This window comes from Calypte anna, chromosome 2 (assembly GCF_003957555.1).
Source record: "Calypte anna isolate BGI_N300 chromosome 2, bCalAnn1_v1.p, whole genome shotgun sequence".
NCBI classification, from domain to species: domain Eukaryota; kingdom Metazoa; phylum Chordata; class Aves; order Apodiformes; family Trochilidae; genus Calypte; species Calypte anna.
In genome coordinates, this window is record NC_044245.1 from 24,761,634 (window position 1) to 24,783,680 (window position 22,047).

The following is a 22,047-nucleotide window of genomic DNA, read 5'->3' on the forward strand; positions in this document are numbered from 1 at the left end:
GCAGGAACCTTGTCACCTTAACCTAAGACAAAAGATAGTATAATTCTGATTCTGCTTTAGCTTAAAAACAGCTGCTAATTTATCTGAATTGCCCTCTTTCTTCTGTGTGTGCTACACAGTACATATCATAAATAAAGGGGGTAAAGAAAGCTGAGAAAGGGAAGGGATGTACTCTGGCCTGCCTCTTCCAAGATGATTCCAATTGTCCATGTTCCAGTATATGCAGGGACAGTTGCACTGTCTGCACCCTCAGGACCTGATGGGATTGTATAATGGGGTTCAAGTACTACAAGGACAGTAGGATTTTTAGATGGTGGTGTGCTGTCTGTTCAAAGCATCCTTTAATCCAAGCCTGCAAACTTTCTTTTTTTCATAGGGAGAACCTGGTGCTCCTGGTGAAAATGGTACCCCAGGACAACCTGTAAGTATTTACTGCTGCTGTGGAAAATAATAAACTGATAGATAAGGTCCAGCCAGCACTTTGGTTAGTTTTTGTCATCAGTGACACTCCAGCTAACTACCTACTCTAATGTAATAGATGTATATGTACATCACAGATGTAATGCAAAGATGTAAAACAGAATTGTCAGAATTTACATTTCACAAGCATATTTCACAGACTTAGCAGGAAAAAAAATATGTATATGACTTTGTTCAGTGAATAGATACAAATGAGTTGCTCTAATTTTTCTTTCAGGGTGCTCGTGGTCTCCCTGGTGAGAGAGGAAGAGTAGGTGCCCCTGGACCAGCTGTAAGTGACTTTCCATCTGTGTGTTTGCATCATGACAAGTCTCCCATCTTTGAATCTCTTCTCAAACTGTATTTGTCATGTTCTCACAGGGTGCCCGTGGAAGTGATGGCAGCGCTGGCCCCACTGGACCCGCTGTAAGTTTCAGTCTATGACAGTCTGGTTCCCTTAGGCCTTGTCTCTCTCTTTCTGTTTATAGAGAATTTCTTGGGCTTCCAAGAAGTTGATTGTGTAGACATTTTTAGCACAGTTAGTAATTGCTTATCAGATCATCACAAAAATAATTAACAAAACCTTTTGCAGACAATATTCTGTATTGGGATTTACATTAAATGCATCTTCATCAAAGGAACCAAATATTACCTCATTTGCATTCATGAGGTCATAGGGAAACACCCCATGAATGACATTCTGATTTGGAAAAGTTTAACAGGATAGTCCTCATCCCAAAACTATTAAGACTTATTGCTTTTTAGCCATGGATGTGTTGCAGGTGACTATAGTTATATGCACCCTAAAACTAATATGCACTGCAGGACACAGCTTTGCATCTGCAGCTCTGTCCTGTCTGACTAATAGGAGCTAAACCTTTTCATTCACCCCTAATACCTGAGTTATGTGAGCTTGTGTGAAAAGCCAATGAGATCTACCTGTCCTGATCTGACTGGCAAACAGTCACCATTCTAATAAGTGCTATGCAATGCAGATTTGTCCCTTTAAAAGGAGTTATTATCTTCGTATACCTCTGAATTCAGTAAACCTTACTTATTTCATTGAGATAAATGTGCAAGGTGTATAGAAGTATTTCTACTATTTTTACTTCCTGTAAAATCTCAGGAATAGCCCAGAATAATTTTTCCTTCCTGCCTTCAGATTTCTAATCAATGATGAAGCTGTACTTGGTTCTGTTATCTTGGCTAACGTAGATTATAATATTCCTTGTCACTGCAAACATCTCCCATGCTTCAACAAAGCCAAATGTTAGCATAAGTGTGAATTTCACTTCTTTTGTATGGAGCATTTGAAACATTCACATGGTTGGGCATTTGAATTGTAACCAAACATACACTTTATAGCTAAGATTTAATCTTATACTTCGTAGTAGAACCAAAGTATTTTAGCTATCTTGCAGGCAAATTAATTACTACAGAAAAAATATTCTGGAGCTGCTGTTGCAGAGATGTTACTCTGGATGGGCAGCAGCAGGGACTTTCATTGTGTCCCAGTGCCAGATTAAAGTTACTTTACACAGTTATGTTATGATGCTGTAAACATTCTGCATAACAGTTATTAACATAGTTTCTAAAAACTAAAACAGAAGCACTGTTTTATTTTCCTTTCCACTGGGAATTTTAAAAAAAACCAGCACTGCACTAGAAATTCTGGAAGTTTATCTTTTCATACATATCTTAAAGAGCATTTGGTCTTTGGTCTGTTTTTCTTTGCTTATCTGAAAGAAGTGAGAATTCCAGGTACCCAGTTTATAACAACCACAGTCAATTGTAGAACATCAGAAGCCAGTTCCTCTTTGTGATACCAGCTGACCAATTTTATTCACTTGAATTTGTGAGGCAGTTTTATAGTATTTATAAGTGAAAGATGTTAGCTCAGAAAAAAGCACTTATCAACTCGCAGTAGCTATGAATGAGTTGGATATTTTACTAATAGTTGAAATAAAACTCTACCTTTGTATTTGTATGCATCAAAGAATAGCAAAGCCTGTGAATCCATCAGTGCATCTTCTCCTGTGGTACACTATGAAGCTTGTCCCATCATAATTACAAATTTCACAGCAATAGCCAGATACAGTAGAATCAGTAGAAAGCCAGTAGAAAAGACATGCTACTCCTTTGACACTAAAAAAACCCAACAGTTTAATGAAAGGTCGCTGGGGCTGCATGTAGTCACAGCCTCAAAATGCATACTTTGGATACAAATCAAGATTTTTAATCTGTTCACATTAGAACCAACTCCCTGCCCTCAACTGCTGTTATGCCTGATCCAATTTTTACTACATTCTTACTGACCTCAGTATACCTTGTGCACTGGCTTGTAAAGTCGTGCAGGAATCACACCCACCCTCTTTCCACATGTGGAGAAGGACAAATGCAGGGCTCGTGTGAGTAACCAGTAATTAAGAACAACCACTACTATGAAAAACCTACAGAGTTAGCCCTACAGAATTAGTAAAGGTGTTGGAAACAGCCACCTAAGATGTGCAGTTGCAGGATGCAGTGCTTCCTTCATTGTGAAACCACACAGCAAGACATCTCCCCTTGCAGATAGATGCTTGCCTCTGCCCATCCTCTGTTTATTCTTTCTCAGGTGTTTGGCCTCAAGGCAAGATTTTACCAATGGTTGCTTAATACTTGCTTTTTTTAGCTGCATTGCAAATATTTTTCATCATTGACCTTACTCATAACTGTTTGTAGTCAACCACATCTGTCAGTTTGGAACTGCAGAAGGCAGCTGATATTCCAAGGTGGTAATGAGCGGAAGTGTTTAAGTAAATGTGCTTTTTTTTTTTTTTTACTCTGTTTACTTTAGCAAGGAGGATGCTTCTGTCATCATTGAATACCTTGACACAACTGCTTCCCTTTCATTTCCTAGGGTCCTATTGGTGCTGCTGGTCCTCCAGGCTTCCCAGGTGCTCCTGGTGCTAAGGTATGAACATGTTCTTCTACAGGTACATTCACTAGTGAAGATGAAATATAGTAACTAGTTTAGCTAGTTATAGTGGAAAAAACACCCTCTCCAAACACGGTGAGCTTTCTTATCAACAGTTCAACAGTTACAGATCAGGATGAGGATGAATCTCTATAGTATTTGGAGAAATCATGTATGAATGCTTATATAAAATACAGCAGTTTTTTCACAGCTGAAAGTTGACGTTAGGCAGGTTCAGGAGGACATGTAACCTCTTTTTTTTTTTTTTTTACTTGCAACATGGTGTAGTTGTATACACCTTCGAAAGGTGGCATGGTTCATGGTAATGGAGGGCCAATAAGCTGCATTTAGGTATCAGGGTCCTTCCAGCCTAAATTCTTGAAATTGAAATTACAATGGAAAAACTTTTCAGGTTTAGGGCAATACCATTTTGCCTTGCAGACTAAAACTTAGATGATTCAGTTTATTGCTCAGATCTTAGCATTTTTACCTGAGCAAGACTCATTATTTTGAAATCTGTTTTGTCCAGGGATGGACAGAGGATTTTGTGTAGGAGTGTCCCTGATAGTGCATTTAAAAATTTCACTGACCAGTTGCCAAGGAGCTCTGAGCTGCATACATTTATATGTAATGTGACACAATTTTTCATCCGTAACACAAATACACAAGCATCATGTCACAATAGACAAATTTCTTATCTTGATCCACCTTTAGAAGAAAATTGAGCATTGTTTGCTAGCCATCTTAGTATTAACTCCAGGGAAGGTGAGAAAAAAAATGAGATCCCATTCTGGTTATTTATGTCAAAAGGCAAGACTCTTGGAAATCATGAAATCTCTGATGTGAGTATTTTTACAGCATGTGATTTCAAGAGAAGTCTGCCTACATGTCCAGAGTGAACTCTGACTACTTAGAAAATAGATGAAGAGAAGCTGTAGTACTGATTTTTTTGTAGTAAACTTAGTGAATACAAGCTTCAAGAAAAACAAGAACCTTTTTTCCTGTCATTTACTCCACTGTGAACACCATGCTGCAACAGGCTGATCAGGCATTATTTTGCTATTTACATCAGTGCAAACGTTTTCTTAAGGTTCAAGATAATGGTCAATGTTAGAGGCACATGACTGCAGATAAGACTAGAATTATAATCCTAATATTTTAAGTTGACCTTCTATGTAGCCCTCAAGAATAATGTAGTTTCTTAAATGTGCTGAGCATCTGTTGTTCTGGTTAAGCTATCAGCTTTGATGGAGCCTAGCTAAGTTTCCCAGAAGCTTCCCAGCTTCCGTACTTCGAAAAGCACTCTGCACTCCAGTCTTTTACTTCCTGGCCTCTGAGTGGGACTATATATATATATATATGCATGTATATATCATATTGTCTTCTTAATATCAGGCTAATACATGATTGCTCCCTTGTTGCCATAGCACTGTATATACTAATAGAAAGCTCTATCCTTTTCTCAAACAGGGTGAAATTGGACCTGCTGGTCATGCTGGTCCTACCGGTCCTGCTGGTCCAAGAGGAGAGATTGGACTTCCCGGTTCTAGTGGTCCAGTTGGCCCTCCTGTGAGTAACTTGCAGATTTTATCTACTGTAAGACAGGGGCATGTGAGAGTCTGAATTAATCAGTATTGTTATCTTTCTTAACAGGGCAACCCTGGTGCTAATGGACTTCCAGGGGCTAAAGGTGCAGCTGTAAGTACAGCCATACTCACACTTGTTTGCTCTAAAAAATACATAACTCAATTAATGCAACAGAAAGGAGCTCATACCTTTATTTTCTCTGTTGGACAGGGTCTTCCTGGTGTTGCTGGTGCTCCTGGGCTTCCTGGTCCCCGTGGTATTCTTGGTCCTCCTGGTCCTTCTGGTCCAAGTGGTGCTAGAGGACTTGCTGTAAGTGACCTTGTATGTTGTATGTCTTCATGTGAACACTGGACACAGTGTTGACAGTTGTAAAGGATTTCATCAGGATGTATTTTTTAATTTAACCCAGACATCTTTTCTTGCTCCACTGTAATTAAACATTGTATTTCATTTCTGTTTCACTGCTTGCTTTAGATGTTGAGACTGAAGAGGTACACTTTGCACTCCCTTTGAGTGCAGGGACTGTTAAGCTTTGTCCACATTGATACTGTCAAGAGATAGGTAGCAGCAATCTCCCAATCAAGCCCTCACTGGGTATCCTTAGTAGAGAAAACAGCCCTGGATATTTCATAGTTCAGCTACTGCCATTTATAAGTAACTTTAGGATGTTTAATTTCATGCCTGTTAAGCCAGAAACAGTTATGTTCAGTGGGCACTTACCAGAATAGAGTCAGGTGTGGCATTGGATGATTAAAGAACATATTGATTCATGAAGAAGTTGTTCAGGGTGAAGAGAATTTGTTTGAAAGATGCTTAATTCTATGATCTCTGTTTTGGACTCTAGGGTGAACCAGGCCCTGCTGGTCCCAAGGGAGAAAGCGGTAACAAGGGTGAACCTGTAAGTATGGCAACATGAGAAGGTTTTTACAAGGAATGAAGCCTGAAAATGTCTGCAAAACAGCATCTGATTTCTTCTTTTTCTGTTTGTGCCTGAATTAGGGTGCTGCTGGACCCCCTGGCCCTCCTGGTCCTAATGGTGAGGAAGGCAAGAGAGGCAGCAATGGCGAACCTGGCTCTGCTGGTCCCCCAGGCCCTGCTGGTCTAAGAGTAAGTTTTCTTTTCATGTTCCAGAAGCAGGAGCAAAAGGGAAAGAGGAAATCAAACTAGACTCAGAAAGGAAAATTAAATACTTTTGAGTAATTAAATTCACATTAACACTGCTAAGCAAAGATCATTTGCTATTGCCAGCCTTTTGTTTAGTTGGGACCAAATCTATTTTTGCTTTGAATTAATGCCATTTACTATCTTATCCCTGAAGTAATTGGAGGTTGCTTTGATTTATCCATTGTGTAATACTTAGTGAATTATCTTTGATTACTCTTAAAGCTTTGTGATGGGATTTAACTGCTTAATCAAATAATTGGCTCACACATAGCATGAAGCAAAAGGTTTCAATTCAGTGCCTTCACTGAGACTTAATACCCTTTTCACTTTGTGAGGGAACAACTCAGTGAATTTCAGAGGGCATGTGACTTCATGCAGGAGTTCACTGAAAAAAAATAGGAGAAATGATAGTGTTTACTTCAGATTTTTTGGTAGAAGTAAGGATTCAGTATTGCACCTTGGGCAGGATATAGAGAGTTAGAGAGAAAACAGTAACTCTGCAGAGAAGCAAAGGTGAGATGGTGTTGGCCAGGTTGGGGGATCCTAGCTGCTGTCCAGAGCTACTGTTAGATTACGATGAACAGTGAAATGCTCTGGTACAAGCAGATAAGAACTTAAAGAAATCTAAAGAAACTGAGAGAGTATACTGAGTATACAGTTGTATACTGAAGTCTGTGTGCTTAGCACTGCACTTACCTCAAATTCATCAGACCTGCTGGGGAGGCTGAAATTTAGCAAGCACTAAACACCTTACAGGAATAGATTTATTTCTTTCCCTTTCTTAATTTTTTTCAGGGTGTGCCTGGATCTCGTGGTCTCCCTGGAGCTGATGGCAGAGCTGGTGTCATGGTAAGACCTTTCACTGTTTCTAAACTATCGTATTTTTATGGACACATGATGCATTTTGCTAACCTCTGCCTACTATCACTTATTTTGGTAGGGACCTGCTGGTAACCGTGGTGCTACTGGTCCTGCTGGTGCTAAGGGTCCTAATGGTGATGGTGGACGTCCTGGTGAGCCTGGTCTTATGGGTCCAAGAGTAAGTTTGACTCTGTAGTATAAGTTTGAACTATGCAAAAAGAAAATCACTTACACTTTGGTTACAAAATTATTCAGAAATCCAACTGCAAAATTTCAGCCTGTGCTAACCACAGTCTGAGAAGGTCCACCACTCTATTGAAAAAAAGCTGCCGTGAGGAAATTAAGCAGCATCAAAATGTTTTTGAAAATAGTTTCTTTTGTGTGCAGTACCATTTGATTGCCCTGTCATGGAGAAGTGTCCCCTTGTACTGGATGTTGCATTGACTTCTGAGAAGAGGTTCTTCTTGATATTATTTACAGGATGTGATCATTAACATCACAGCTCTAGTGTGTGTGTGTCCTCTTTAAAAGAAAAACAAGCCTTGCTAAAATGATACGAGATGACTCATCTTAGTTATTTCAATTTTATTTTGCAAATTACTTCACTGAAAGCAACTCTCAGCCTGTAGTGGTGCTGGCTGCAGCCAGATTATGTCTGTGCCACGGTGTTTTATCCTCTTTCATCTACTCTTCATTTTTTTTACTCCACCCAGGAAGTGAAAGGGTCTGGAATGCACATGTAAACTATTTGGGGTCTGCAAACATTTAAGCACATTATTTGCTAAAGTTAGAGCCTAAATGAGATTATCTGAGTGAAGCAGGTACTTGACTATACTGATTTTCAGGTGGCATGGGAGCACACACCACCAAATAAAAGTTCAGTGTATTTTAGATGCAAAGTTGACAGGACATACAATCCTGTTCCCACAATATGTATTAATAATTTGGCATCTCTGTGTGTGAATGAGTCCATGTAGAAAAAGAAAAATGTTTAACTCCTGAGTGAGTTTCTTTCTAAAAATGTGAAACCTTTCCTTCCTCAGGGTCTCCCTGGTCAGCCTGGAAGCCCAGGCCCTCCTGGCAAAGAAGGTCCTGTTGTAAGTACCTTGCTTTTCCTTCTGTTTCTCCATTGCATGTGAAACATGGACATAATTTAAAAACCAGAGACCTCAGCACTGAACTCTATCACAACTGTGCATAAAACCAGCAATATTTTGCTACCATATTACTCAGAAGATCAGTGAGAAACTTTCCATTCATTTCTGTGGGTCTCAAATCAGGCCTCAGCTCTGGAAAGGGAAGAAGAAATACACAGTTCCACAAAAAGGAGAAAAATGGAGTATGCATGAGCATGCAATGTATCAAAGGTGTCTAAAAGTTCAGTGGCATTTGCTTCCTGTCAGTGCATATTTCTGCTAAAACTGAACTCTTAATAAATTATCCCAGCCACTTAATAGTATGATTTCTTGTTCTAGGGTTTCCCTGGAGCAGATGGTAGGGTTGGGCCAATCGGTCCAGCTGGTAATAGAGGTGAGCCTGGCAACATTGGATTCCCTGGACCAAAAGGCCCCACTGTAAGTACAGTGCAGAAACTTTCTATTAGTATAAAGATATTTCCAGACTAATCTTTAGGTTCCTAACTCTAACAATCAAATCAATATCCCTGTGTCCTCCTCTACTGCCTATTGGATGTCATTTGCTTACATGCAAGAATTCTGTTTTAAATTATTTTCCAGTTATCTGAAATATGATTAAATAAAATATTAGGTTAGGAATATTTAGAAATTGACATGCATAGAATTATATATGTCTGTATTACAATTCCTCTATGTCCATTTTATCATTTATGTATATCCAGTTCAATAAAGGTTCTGTCATATTTTTAGAGCACAAGTCAAAGCTCACTCATGTTAGAGAAGAGCTACCTGTGATTTCAGTGGCACTATTGACATGTCACAAAGAGACTACAGATAACAATAATTTCTTGAATTTGTGATGTTGCTATGCAGAAACACACATGCAGTGCATTGCACAGGATATTAGGCAGAGTATGAGGAATTATGAATTAAAAAATAAAGGAATAGAGTTTTGAATATTTTTTTTGCTAACTGGTTCAATAAGGCAGATTGAATTTGCATGTAATTTTAATAGGTTTAAAGAAATACTACAATAAATCTTCTGTCAAGGAGCGTATTAGTTTCTGTTTAGCAGTTGAAACTGAATCTCTTATGAAGTCTTGGTTAACTTTTATCTATTTTTTTTTCAACTTCAGGGTGAACCTGGAAAACCTGGTGAAAGAGGCAATGTTGGTCTTGCTGGTCCACGGGTATGTGAATGTTTTCTTTATCAACCTCCAAAGAGAAAAAGAAGTAGATTTTTGAAACCTCTGCAATGAGATGGCTTTGTCTTGTGCAAGGACAGATAGATGATGAAATAGAAAAGCATTAGATGAATGCATTCATCTAGCCTCATGACAGTGGGGATTGTTACTTAAGGCATAAATATAGAAGCTTAAGGTTCCTATAGTCTGTAATTCCAAAAGAAGTTTCCTTGAGGATGAATGTGCTGCAATAATTAATCAAAACAATTGTAAGCATCCTTGGTACCCTTTGACAGCAATGCTCTTAGAAGTAAATGGTTAAGTTCAAAATGCTAGAGAGATTTGGTTTCATCACATAATCATTTTAGAGAGATATTATTCATAACAAATCAGAACTTTGATAACAGCTTTCTACTTGAACACATCTAGGGTGCTCCTGGTCCAGAGGGAAACAACGGTGCCCAAGGTCCCCCTGGAGTTACTGTAAGTAACAGCCTCCATACAGATCCAGTTAGTGATGTACTTTTCATAAATTGGACCTCCCGTTTTAAAATAAATTTTCCTGTGTTTCTCCTTCCAAGGTAATCACTTGTTTTTTATTCCATCCAGGGCAACCAAGGTGGAAAGGGTGAACAAGGTCCTGCTGGCCCTCCTGGATTCCAGGTAAGAAACTCTGTGCTCCACTCAATCTTATCTATGGCTTACAAGCAGGATGTGCTTCTGCCTTAACTTTGTTTGTCTTCTTGTTTCTTTCCCCTTAGGGTCTGCCAGGTCCCTCGGGTCCACCTGGTGAAGCTGGTAAACCAGGAGAAAGGGTAAGTGACAGATACAGTACTCCACAAGTTGGGACAGGCATTGCATAAACAGTATGTTTACACTTGCTCGTGTGGTGAAGCAAGAGCCTGTTGGATCCATTTGCCAGAAGAAAGCAATCTGTGCTGAATGCAAATTTTAATAGTTCCTTTTGTTAACACTAGCTACAAATGAAGAAGGCCCATTGAAATTTGCAGTATACTTCTTTCAAAGTTTTGGTTTTGAAAGAGAGCAAAGCCAATCCTTTGCTTTTCAGGCCTTCAGCAACAATAAAATGTGTCCCTCTCAAAAAAGAATATACCCTGCATGGGAAGCATTTTACTTCAAATTTCTTTGAAATCTTCAACTTTCAGTCGAACCTCCATCACTCCCATTGTGTGCTTTTGCACCTCAGTTAATTTCAGTGAATTTCCAGTGGCATACAACTGAGGTGGCTCAGTGGTAATTCAGGCTTTAGGTTCTGCACAAAGTATGTGATGTAATCTGCAAATTGTGCATTCTATGTGCTGTAACCACCCTTAAAGTTTCTCAGTTACATACCTCTGTGTGCCTGTAAAAGAGTTTACCTGGCATGTATGTTAAAAATGAGCTTGGAATTTAATAGCTAACACTTTCTTTAGATGAGAAATTACTCTCAGGTGTGCTTTGAGATACTGCACAGCTCTGTGAAAAGGGTTTGTTTATTTTTGTTTATCTAAAAGCTTACTCCAAAGATTTTCAATACATTGCTGTGATTTGAGAAACACTTCTATTTACTGCTAAGAAACAAAATATAAGTTCAGCTAGTAAGTTTCCTTTAGAAATAAGCTTTACCCATATGTCTACTCTCTTCTAGGGTCTTCATGGTGAATTTGGTCTCCCTGGTCCTGCTGGCCCAAGAGTGAGTAACTAAGTGTAATGCAGACTGTCATGTGTTCAATAATAACAGTACCCATACACATTTTCAAGTTTCTCAAGACAAGTGGTCTCTCAGTTACAGAAAACAGTGTACTGCAACATACTTCCAGGAATGAAGGAGAATTTTCTCTGGTCTTTGCACATGTCAGGATACATGGTTATATTACACGATAGATGCCAGTGTTAGTGACCTTCTAGATAAGCAAATGACTATTACCCAAGTAATGGTGTCCTGATGAGCTGATCTAATTTTGTGTGTGTGTGTGTTACTGAACCTTGCAATGAGAATGTGGATGACAAAAGACTGACTGTATTGTGTTACACTGAGGCCTAGTGCATGTGAGAATTTTCATCTTCAGTGCCTGTGCACAGACCTTCTTACCCTGACCAGTTCAGGCACACTGTCCCTTGCCAGCCAGCTCCTGCTTCCCATGTAATGTCTTTGTGAATGAAGAGTGGGCTAAATCCAGAGCCTAGGATAGTCATTAGAAGATACTGCCCCCACTATTTTATTCCTGCTCTGCAAATAAACATCTGTAGCGTTTTGTGTAGAGGCTCTCCTTCCTTTCCATGGCAGGAAAGTCCCATTTATGGAGATCGATGAGCAGCTTATAAAATATGTGATTAATTACCTGCTTTTCAGATCCCCCTATAAAGAGAGTTGATGTTTAAACTACTTCTACTGCTTCCTTTTTTCCTCTTACTTCTGCACGAAATGGGTTTGTGACACCTATTCTCATTCATTCTTGTCAGTCAGGTCAATTGGCTTAAACAGCACTTCACCTCCCTATGTTTAGTCTCCTGAGGCTGTATTAGCAATCATGTCCTTTCATTTTGCTGATACATCCAATCCAGCTCCTGAAAATACCTCGCTGGTTGTGCCAGATCATGGCTGCCTTTTTCATGCCTGCATCATGTTGTTGATTACTGTCTACTGCCTTTCCTCATCTGTCATCTTCACTAGTTCCATCCCTATTTACAGCACATTTGGTTTTATTTTTTTACATTAAGTAAATGGCTTGATACTTTGTATTCTTGAATTTTGTCCCACTCCTACCATGATAGCCAGCCAGCAGGTTATTCACTTTCTGTACAACATACCAACATTCCTGTTGACAGGAGCTTCCACCTTTGTGGTATCTGCATATTTCATAAATATCTTTCTCCCTTTTCTTTCTCTCTGTTATTATCAAAATGTATGTGAAAATAATGGGACGATTTGTTAATTTGGGGATATCACTGCAATGTAGGTTAGGCTTCTGCATCATTGGTGCTTTCCAGCAGAGTGGTACCTCTCCTTGAGTCAGTTTTCTGACCACATTACAGTTCTCATTTAAACTCTCAGATTCTCCAATGTAATTAAAAATCTCCATTGTGCCTTATCAGATTATTCACTCGTACATCTTAATAACACTGGAATAATTTGAGATACCTTTAGTAAAACTTATATTTCTATCTTTGATATATATATTGTGAATTTAAACCCTCTCTACTTCCACATCTTCAGATGACTTCTGTTTTGGAATTTATACTCCCACCTGTTGTAGAGTACAGGTTACATTAGTATGATTTAGCTGTCACTTTTAATCTCCAATATTCACCAGGCATTTTCCACTGTAAAAATAATTGATTCCAAATTAGTGTGGCTGTAATTTAACAAGAATCCATGATTTGCCCTCAAACTGGTATCAGAAGCTCCATTTGACAATAGAATGCAAGACACTTACCAGAATGAGCACAGCAGCCAAGATCCTTATTCAAGAAGTACTTGCACATTGTCAGCTGTTATATCAATGCAAGACATGACAGTTTCTCTTGGCTATTTTTGTGGCAAAACTAGAGCCAATTCTTACAAGATGTTCAGTTAATACCTGCACAGTTCTAACACAGTTATTAATGGTTTGTGCAGCTGAAAATACATCACTTTGTCATTGCTACTGGTCAGTGTTTTTAAATACCTAAGCTACAGAACAATTCGAGGAAAAAAATAAGACTGTCTCCTGCAGGGTGAACGTGGTCCTCCCGGTGAAAGTGGTGCTGTTGGTCCTGCTGGTCCCATTGGAAGCCGTGGTCCATCAGGCCCACCAGGCCCCGATGGCAACAAGGTATGTGTGCCTTTTCCAGCTACCCTTTCCTTACTATTCTCTCTGCATTGCCTCACTATTGAATTCCTGATGGAGGCAATCCAAAAGTTTCTTTTCTTTTGTTCTTAGCACTATAGATGAAAGGAAAGAGACTCCATTGGAATCAGTTTGAATAGAGCTTGTCAGCTGTACTACTCCAATATTTTGGACAAAATTCATGCTGACTTCTATTTATATCCACCTCTACTTATATGCAGGAAGTTCTTGTGACTAGTAAGCAATATTTTCCCCAAAACAATAGCACAATAATGAGCTATCATCTACCAAATTAGTGTTGGCTTTATGCTAATATGGCTCTTAGTTTTCAAGATATTTGTAGATGGTCTTTCCACAAAAGTTTAGTTTGGAATATGGAACACCCTAAAAACTCAGGAGCCCAAAGAATCAGAGAGTGTTCACATCTGGCATCTTTACAATTAGTAAAGAGTAAAATAAGCACAATAGCTGAAGATGAAATACTACTAGTCACATTATTTGAAAGCAAGCAGAACACTGGGTAAAGTAGTAATGGCAAAATTCTGTTCCAGATTGTGTGAATGATTTGACCTGTCTTACATGATCCACTGTTTCTCCTAGGGTGAGCCTGGCAATGCTGGTGCTGCTGGTGCTCCTGGTCCTGCTGGCTCTGGTGGTATCCCAGGAGAAAGAGGTGCTGCTGGTGTTCCAGGAGGCAAGGGTGAAAAGGTGAGGTGAATGGTCTAACCTGATTTATTATGGCATGCACAGGACTGGGAGATGCTGGAATTTAATTAATTTTTTAAAAGCACAAGTTACCCCAATTTGACTTCATTTACTGTGAAATTGTATTACCTGATTACTCATTAGTAGTCAGTAAGTAGAGGTTTTGTTAGTCTAACAGACTGACAGTCTTTTCTGAAGTTGTATTTTGATCTTTCCATAGTCTTTGGAATTGATTTAAGGGGCAGTTAGTGCTTTAGAGGTCTGGTTAAACAATGAGTTTATCTTTACCAAAGAAATACTAAAGCTGTCTTTGAGTACAGGTTTACTGTAGGAATGGACCAACTGATCACAAAGGATTGAGTCTCTGATCAAATTTTTGACTGCTGTAGGTGCAATAAGAACAATATAAGTAAATCAGTAACAAAAATTTTGTGGATATACCAGTTGCCTATAAAATCAAAAAACATTTTAGCCCATGTAAACCATTATAAAAAGCTGTGAAGTCTGGTTCCAAGTCCTGTTGCTAGCTCTGCTTTATCCATAAAATTGCTTATAGATTTTAATTTTATCTTGTCATTTACATCTCATTCTGTATTTCTTTTGGCTCATTATCTGAACACTAAACTGAGATTTCTAGAACTGCTTTATTTGTTTTGACTAAAAAAAATCTGTTGTCACTTAGCATAAATGCAAATTAGCAAAAAGGAAATAAAGGTGAAAATTATTTGTGACTTTTTTTTTTAAAAACGTGTGCTAACATGCACATCAATCCAGAAGAGCAGAATATATTTAAAACAAAGCGATATAACAGGGTGCTGGTTATATCTCTTTGCAAGATTTTATTTTACAATAGATCAGTCTGATTTCTTGGCACTAGGAATGGCCTGGATATAAATTTTTCATGGGTTTTTCATAGGTTTTTTATAACCTATGGCATTTTATGTAACCACTCATGTGATGTCAGTGTTTTAATAGTTCTTTTCCTGCCCCAAATAGAAAGCAAATTGAATACCCAGAGGAGTTTTTGCATATGGTTACTTCATGATAAAAATAGAAGAATTTTGATTGGGGATTTAAATTTATCATTTTGAATATACATCAGTGTGGTTTTGAATATTTAATTCCATTCAAAATTCTTGCCACCTGGGGGAAAATAAAAAGGTTTCCTGTCAAAAGGGCAGGCTCATGATTGTGAAGAGCATGTCAGTCCTCCCTGTCTGCAAGTTCTCGCTTTGCAGGTCAGTACATACTCAGGAATAAGAATGAAATAATAATGGAAGTCCATTCCACAAACAAACTAGGATAACAAGCATCTCATATGATGTGCAAGTAATACATGGATACCCTGCAAAGATTTCTTTTATAGAAACTATTGTGTTCGTTACCTATATAATGGCTTTTTTCCTGTTTGTATTCTAGGGTCCCCCAGGTCTGAGGGGTGATACTGGTGCAACTGGAAGAGATGGTGCTCGTGTAAGTATCTTTTGGTTTTCTACCTTTCTACACTTCAGAACTTAAGTGTCTAAAAAGCATGTTCAGGACTTGTATTTCCCACTGTATTTCATTTCCTCTGACATCTGCTCACTACTTATACAGATCAGAATGATTTTATTGCCCTTTGTTTGAATGTGGGAGTAGAATGAGAAAAAAATAACAACTTCTCATACATGCAAGCAAAGAAATGACAACAGCAGAGAACCTTGTCTTTCATAAGCAGCTGTTTAGGCTGACATTATCCTGCTTAGCTTTATGGGTTCAAACTAGACAACTAATTCTAAAGGCAGCCTTCAGAGCCACATAAGATTATTGTTTGTTTGATGTTTTGACTGCCTTTTCTAAAATTCATACTTTGGAAGGAAAATACCAGAGCAGGTTTTGTTTGATAAAATCATGTGTTCTTTATATTGAAAACAGATAGAAGAAAGTCACACACATGACTCTGTGCCTCTAAGAAAAGAGAAAAAAATATTAAATGTAGTCACTCCTCTTTAGATTTTGTTAAAAGTGACAAATCTCTTGACCTTAGGGTCTCCCTGGTGCTATTGGAGCTCCTGGCCCTGCTGGTGGTGCTGGTGACCGGGTAAGTTTACTCTTTGAATTAAAAATTGTCTTGCTTGTTTATGCAGTTACCCCCACACATTAGTATTTAAGATGAGGAGTTCCACGAAAACCAGTTCCATCTTTCTAGTGTGCATGAATTCTGCAGCTTTTTCAGATTTGGGAGGCAAGCTTTATTGGGGCTGTAGAACTATTCAGTGAAGTTTGCTATAGCACCCCAAACCTTTTCCTAAAAGGATAAGGGATTCACGTCTACATGGCAGTGTATGGGAAGAAGATTTTTATTTAGACTTTGAATTCTTCCTATCCCCACAATCCTCCCCACACTACAAGAGGAAGTTTTGATAGAGTGTCAAACAACTATACATGAACTCAGAATGATTGCTTATCCTGTCTGAGTATTATTAGAAATTATTAACGTAGGGCAGGTCAACACAGAAGCATTTTCAGTAACACCTTCATTGGAGACACGGGGGCACTAACTACATGTGACTATATATAACAAGATCACCCTTGTTCTGACTGCAGTGAGGCCTTCCCCCACAATGTCATAATGTTCTCTGCCATCTATTTCAGGGTGAAGGAGGTCCTGCTGGTCCCTCTGGTCCAACTGGTGCCCGTGGTATCCCTGTAAGTAGCAATTCTTACAGATATTCTTCTGTCTAAGTCATAATGTTCAGAAAAATGCCCTTTTGAAGCCTACTCCAAACAATCCTCTCTTCTTTATCCTCTCTTCAGGGTGAACGTGGTGAACCTGGTCCTGTAGGTCCCAGTGGATTTGCTGGACCCCCTGTGAGTATTATTTGCACTTTCCTTTTATTGATGGCACACCATTTCTTTGTTACCTTTGCATGCTTCTCCAACTCCTTGTTCTGTGTGTTTTTCTGCTCACAGGGTGCAGCTGGTCAGCCTGGTGCTAAAGGCGAGCGTGGGCCTAAGGGACCTAAGGGTGAAACTGGTCCAACAGGTGCTATTGGCCCAATCGGTGCTTCTGGACCACCAGTAAGTAAATTATGTCTTTTTAAAATGAGGTGTCTTGACTGTGCTATGCAAGCAATACACTAGCCTGAAGGCCTTGAATTTTGACAAGGCAATTAGAAACAAAACTTCAAACCATGCTGTGAAGAAAAGTGACCATATTGGTTTTCACACATTGTATAAACTTTGTCAATCTATTTATGTGGGCTCAGATCGTGAGTCTGGAACTGAAATGAAGAGAAAAAAAAATAATTTCAAGTTGCTGTGAACATCAGTAAAATCATCCTATCTTGGACCATTCAAGGGGGTGATTGCAGGTAAGTTCTGAGCTGTGGATGGTGGTATCTTCCTTCAAAGATAGGATGTGGTGTTGCTGTCTGACTTTCAGACTCAGAAGCATACGTAGACACACTCCCACACAGACTTTCCATGTGCTAACACCTGTATAGCCCAAAGGTATATATCCTGGTCCCCATTACTGGGGAGCTGGTTGAAATGATGCTCTGGTATTTCACACACTGTAAAATGTTGCAGGATAACATGGCTTGGGGTTCTTAATATATGCTTCTAATAGAGCAATACTGGGCCCTGGTACTACATGACTTTATTGGTCATACAAACAGAGGAATTGCTATTCGTTGCTTTACCATGTCTTTCACATTTTGACCTCCAGATTTCCTTAGGTGCCCATAACATTTGGAAGTTAATTTGAATCATAAAGGCCTTAGGCAACACTTTTCAGACCTTACGATACTGATTTTCAGTCCTATCCTGGTACTGGGATGGGAATTGTGAGTTTAGGTTCAGTCATCCTCCTGTTAAAGTGACAAGCAGAATCACCCTTAACTTTTATGAGACTGAGCCCTTATTCTGAATAGGAACATGAACAGTCTTTGCTTGACTCATCTGTCTTTTTCAATCCTTCATATGTAGGGTCCTGCTGGTGCTGCTGGTCCTGCTGGCCCTCGTGGTGATGGTGGTCCTCCTGTAAGTCCTTAGGCCATTGACACTGACGTTGTTGCTTTCCATTAAGTCATTGTTTCCTTTAAACCAAATCTTCCTTTTCGTTTTTATTCTTAGGGCATGACTGGTTTCCCTGGTGCTGCTGGAAGAGTTGGTCCTCCTGGCCCAGCTGTAAGTGCCTAATGAAGTTCTAATGGGAGATAAGTCAGAAGTTGCAGTGGTTAGAGATAATCCTCATTTTTGTTACATGGAGAAAATTCTAAACTGGAATCACCTCATATCCTCATAGGACTGATTGAGATAAGAAATCTCTTTCAACTGTTTAAACTCCCAGAGGGAGAGTTATGCATTTAGTTTTGAGTCTGTTTTTTACAATCCATCAAGCATCATCCCTCTGCACCTTGAGGTGCTTAACCATCTGTAAACATCCGTACTTCTTTTGCTTTTGTTCACTGTGAGTAGCTGCATGGCTGTTGATTCTGAGTGGAATAAGAAGGACAAGAAAAATAATCTTAAGGCTGTCTTATGTCCACACTTACTACAGGATCTGCAGTTCTAGCCCCTGTCTTGAATAGGGCAGCCTCTCATAGCGCTTAAGAATGTGAGTACCTGCTACTTTATTTTTAGAACAAAAAGTTCTCATTTCAAATTGACATTATAGTTCCCTTTTCAAAGGTGTTTCCAACCTTTAGCAAAAGGTATTTCTTTCCCTAGATACCCTACAGTATCCAGTAGCCAAAGCAAATAATCCTCTTGAATTGGAAGAGGGTTTTTTTTCTCAAAGATTTTATAGTTACAATTGATATCTCCAGAGCTAAATCAGTATTTTTCTACCAAACTTTGCCACTTTCACATGTATAAAAAACCCAGTCTTTCAGTTGAACAATTCTGCTGATTCCAGCTATCCACTGGTAACAAAAGCAATAGAGGTTGCTGCTTCAGGACAGCTGATAACCTCTTCATTGCAAAATACAATACAATTAAACTTATCTCTGTCCTCCCCAGTTGATGGGTTTGTATTGTAATGATATCCTAACCATACTCAATCCTAGGGCATCACTGGTCCCCCTGGTCCTCCTGGCCCAGCTGGCAAAGATGGTCCTAGAGGTCTACGTGGTGATGTTGGTCCAGTTGGTCGTACTGGTGAACAAGGTATTGCTGGCCCACCTGGTTTTGCTGGTGAGAAAGGTCCATCTGGAGAGGCTGGTGCTGCTGTAAGTATCTCATTTAAATTTTTGTTATCATGTAAATGTTAAGCTTTCTGAGATTCTTGTGGTATTTTTGAAAGGCTTTTCTCATTTATCCAAAACTTTAGGAAAACTTTGAAGTAGAATCTCCACTGAGACTACTCAAGAAATTGTTCATGAATGTGTCATAAGTGCCATAAAAAGTGAACTTGATCTCTGGATAAATTTTTTTGTCCTTTTTTCTTGTGATGAGTTGTGTCTTTCTGTGCAAGTAGCCCAAGTGATAGGAACAAGGCTAATTGCAGAAGAAATTACTACTTAGTCTGAGAGAGGGAAGAAGAGTCCCTCAGTCTGAAATTGAGCATGATGGATAGAAAAAGGAGCAACATGTGAGCATCCACACAACAATCTGAATTAATTGCTGCATCAGAAACTCTATTTTTGGGAATCACAAGGTTGAAGTCATCTGAACAATTAGAATTATGGAAATAAATTAATTTTGAGTGTCTTTAAGCTTGCACATCCAAAATTACTAGTGTTCTTAAAGTCAAACACGCTTCTGCCATATGGAAGCATGCACTTATGTGAATTACCACTCTTTTTTTTTCTAATAAAAAGTTACAGACATTTATTTTGTGATCTGCAGAAGTTGCAGTTAAGAATGAAATCTTCAGTATCACTGTCAGACACATATGTTAAAATTTTGAAAGTGAGAATTCAAAATTTGCCCTTTAATGTTGTCCTGGTTTGGGCCAGGATAAAGGTGATTTTCTGTCTTGTCCAGCATAAAGCAGCACATTTTTCTAAGCTTTATGTTTTAATTTAATTTCAGTTGAGAAAAATACAGTTGAACTAGTATGCCTGACTGTAGATTAGAATAATAATTGAGGATAATCTGTCAGGATGGTTACTTAGGCCAAGTTGAGAGCTGCATGTGCTCAAATTTCAAGGAAATGGAAAAGCCACTAAACTGAACAACCTTTACCTTTCAAGTGATAACCAGAGAGCTCGAAGGGTTGTCTGGAGATATCAGTTACTGCCTAGAGAACTAAGGATGCCTCAGCATCAGTCTCAGATGATCAATCTCTTCACTGTGGAATCTCCCTGCATAGTCATCTTCTCTGTAATGAATACTCAAATTTTCATGTATCACCCACTTTTATTGAATGGGAAGAGGAAAAACGTGTCTAGTGTTCTTCAGAAACAGTATTTTCACTGCAAAACAGTTGTGAAGGGAGTATAACTGGCATGTTTTTAGAGACCTTTAGCTTTGGAGTTTAAAGTCTTACAACTTGATTACAAATTGTTCTATGCAGGAACCTGCACTGGTGTACACTGAGATCTTTGGAAAGCAGTTGGTGCTGTTGCTGAGCAAAACAAATGAGAAATATGCAGGGCCATAACTACCTATTTTTCTGTATTAATGTGAATAATATTCTTTTTATGTCATAGGGTCCACCTGGTACCCCAGGTCCTCAGGGTATTCTTGGTGCTCCTGGTATCCTTGGTTTGCCTGGATCTCGGGGAGAACGTGGTCTTCCAGGCGTCTCTGGAGCAACAGTGAGTATATGGCTAGTCAACTGCTTTAAACAGATAGGTGTAAAGAAAAGAAGTTGAGGAGTCCCCTTAAGGGAAAGTAGGGAGAAGGAGATGTAGATTCTGATTTTTCCATCATTGCTGCAAACAGAGGTTACAGTCCTAACAGAGCAGTGGGAGAAATTATTGCTTTCTGCAGACAAACAAGATTTGTTGCTGCTGGTGAGCATATTATTGAATGGCATAAGAGGTTTCTGATAGAAGAGGTAGAAAATTTAGAATGAAAATAGTATTTAGTATAGTTAGATGTTTCTTGTGCCCTGAATCTGTTCTGCTTCCAGAACCGACTGCAGAAAATGTTTCCCTTAGGTAAAGGCTAAAAGCTCTGTAAGATTCATTTGTGTTTTATTATAATGTCACATTTTGTTACCACTGTTCCCATATTAGGGTGAACCTGGTCCCCTGGGTGTTCATGGTCCTCCTGGTGCCCGTGGTCCCTCTGGTCCTGTGGGTTCTCCTGGTCCAAATGGTGCCCCTGGTGAAGCTGGCCGTGATGTAAGCTACATCTTATTTCCTCTGCAGGATTGCTTTTCTTTTATTCTGAGCAAAAGACAAATGCACAGGAAAGATGGATGCAACTTGAAGTTGTTCTGCTTGTAAACTTGTACCTTTTAGTGTCTTCAGGGAAACTTACAGCAGGATTCTAATAGACATGGATTCCAAATCCATCTAGTTGGCAGTTTTTTCAAGGCATGAGTTGTGTCTAAAATAGATCTTGCAGTCACTATCAGAATCTTTTGAATTCTTACATAATTGTCAAGAAAGATGGAGTGACAAAAAGATTACTGTTGGGGTTGGAAAAAATAGTACATCCCAGGGGATAACCTTTTGGTTATGGAGAAAATGTATCAGGACACCTTGTAATCAGCAAATTTTCTTAAACATGATGCACTATACCTATCTTCCAGGGAAGTATAGAAATTACAGCCATTTTTACTTGAGAGATCTACTGATTTGTAGTGTTAAAGACAAAGTGTTACTTAACTTAAGGCCCACTCAAAAGGTATATGAAGCACAAACATAAAATTCTGGATTTCAATTATTGAACTTGTTTATTCCTTTAGATAATGTAGCAAAACCCAGTAATTTTCTTCTGCACTGAACTTGCACGAAAAATATTTGAAGACCATCTTACTTTTCTGAGAACATTAATATATTTAAGGGATTTGTGAGTGGCTTCTATAATTGTCAGGATTTATGCTATCCTACCTCAATGTCTTCTTACTCTAACTGGGAGCTATTATACTGACTCACAGTTCTGTGAGATGAAGATTGATGGGATTTAATGCTTTTCATGGTGTTTTCACAGGGCAGTCCTGGACACGATGGTGCTCCAGGCCGTGACGGTGCTCCTGGTTTCAAGGTAACTTGGTCTTTTATTTC

General features: G+C 39.0%; 1 protein-coding gene across 1 annotated transcript in view; it reads left to right on the plus strand.

Moving 5' to 3' along the window:
• Positions 1–22,047, plus strand: part of COL1A2 (collagen type I alpha 2 chain) — a 40,658-nt gene that overhangs the window by 12,592 nt on the left and 6,019 nt on the right. Inside the window, exons 13-43 of the mRNA XM_008494149.2 lie at positions 377–421; positions 698–751; positions 841–885; positions 3,359–3,412; positions 4,886–4,984; positions 5,069–5,113; positions 5,213–5,311; positions 5,847–5,900; positions 6,002–6,109; positions 6,962–7,015; positions 7,107–7,205; positions 8,071–8,124; positions 8,503–8,601; positions 9,300–9,353; positions 9,777–9,830; positions 9,957–10,010; positions 10,109–10,162; positions 10,996–11,040; positions 13,064–13,162; positions 13,778–13,885; positions 15,302–15,355; positions 15,909–15,962; positions 16,517–16,570; positions 16,679–16,732; positions 16,835–16,942; positions 17,852–17,905; positions 17,999–18,052; positions 18,934–19,095; positions 20,521–20,628; positions 21,052–21,159; positions 21,974–22,027. Coding sequence (XP_008492371.1) covers positions 377–421; positions 698–751; positions 841–885; positions 3,359–3,412; positions 4,886–4,984; positions 5,069–5,113; positions 5,213–5,311; positions 5,847–5,900; positions 6,002–6,109; positions 6,962–7,015; positions 7,107–7,205; positions 8,071–8,124; positions 8,503–8,601; positions 9,300–9,353; positions 9,777–9,830; positions 9,957–10,010; positions 10,109–10,162; positions 10,996–11,040; positions 13,064–13,162; positions 13,778–13,885; positions 15,302–15,355; positions 15,909–15,962; positions 16,517–16,570; positions 16,679–16,732; positions 16,835–16,942; positions 17,852–17,905; positions 17,999–18,052; positions 18,934–19,095; positions 20,521–20,628; positions 21,052–21,159; positions 21,974–22,027 — 2,241 coding nt within the window. The remainder of the gene's footprint in view (positions 1–376; positions 422–697; positions 752–840; positions 886–3,358; positions 3,413–4,885; positions 4,985–5,068; positions 5,114–5,212; positions 5,312–5,846; positions 5,901–6,001; positions 6,110–6,961; positions 7,016–7,106; positions 7,206–8,070; positions 8,125–8,502; positions 8,602–9,299; positions 9,354–9,776; positions 9,831–9,956; positions 10,011–10,108; positions 10,163–10,995; positions 11,041–13,063; positions 13,163–13,777; positions 13,886–15,301; positions 15,356–15,908; positions 15,963–16,516; positions 16,571–16,678; positions 16,733–16,834; positions 16,943–17,851; positions 17,906–17,998; positions 18,053–18,933; positions 19,096–20,520; positions 20,629–21,051; positions 21,160–21,973; positions 22,028–22,047) is intronic.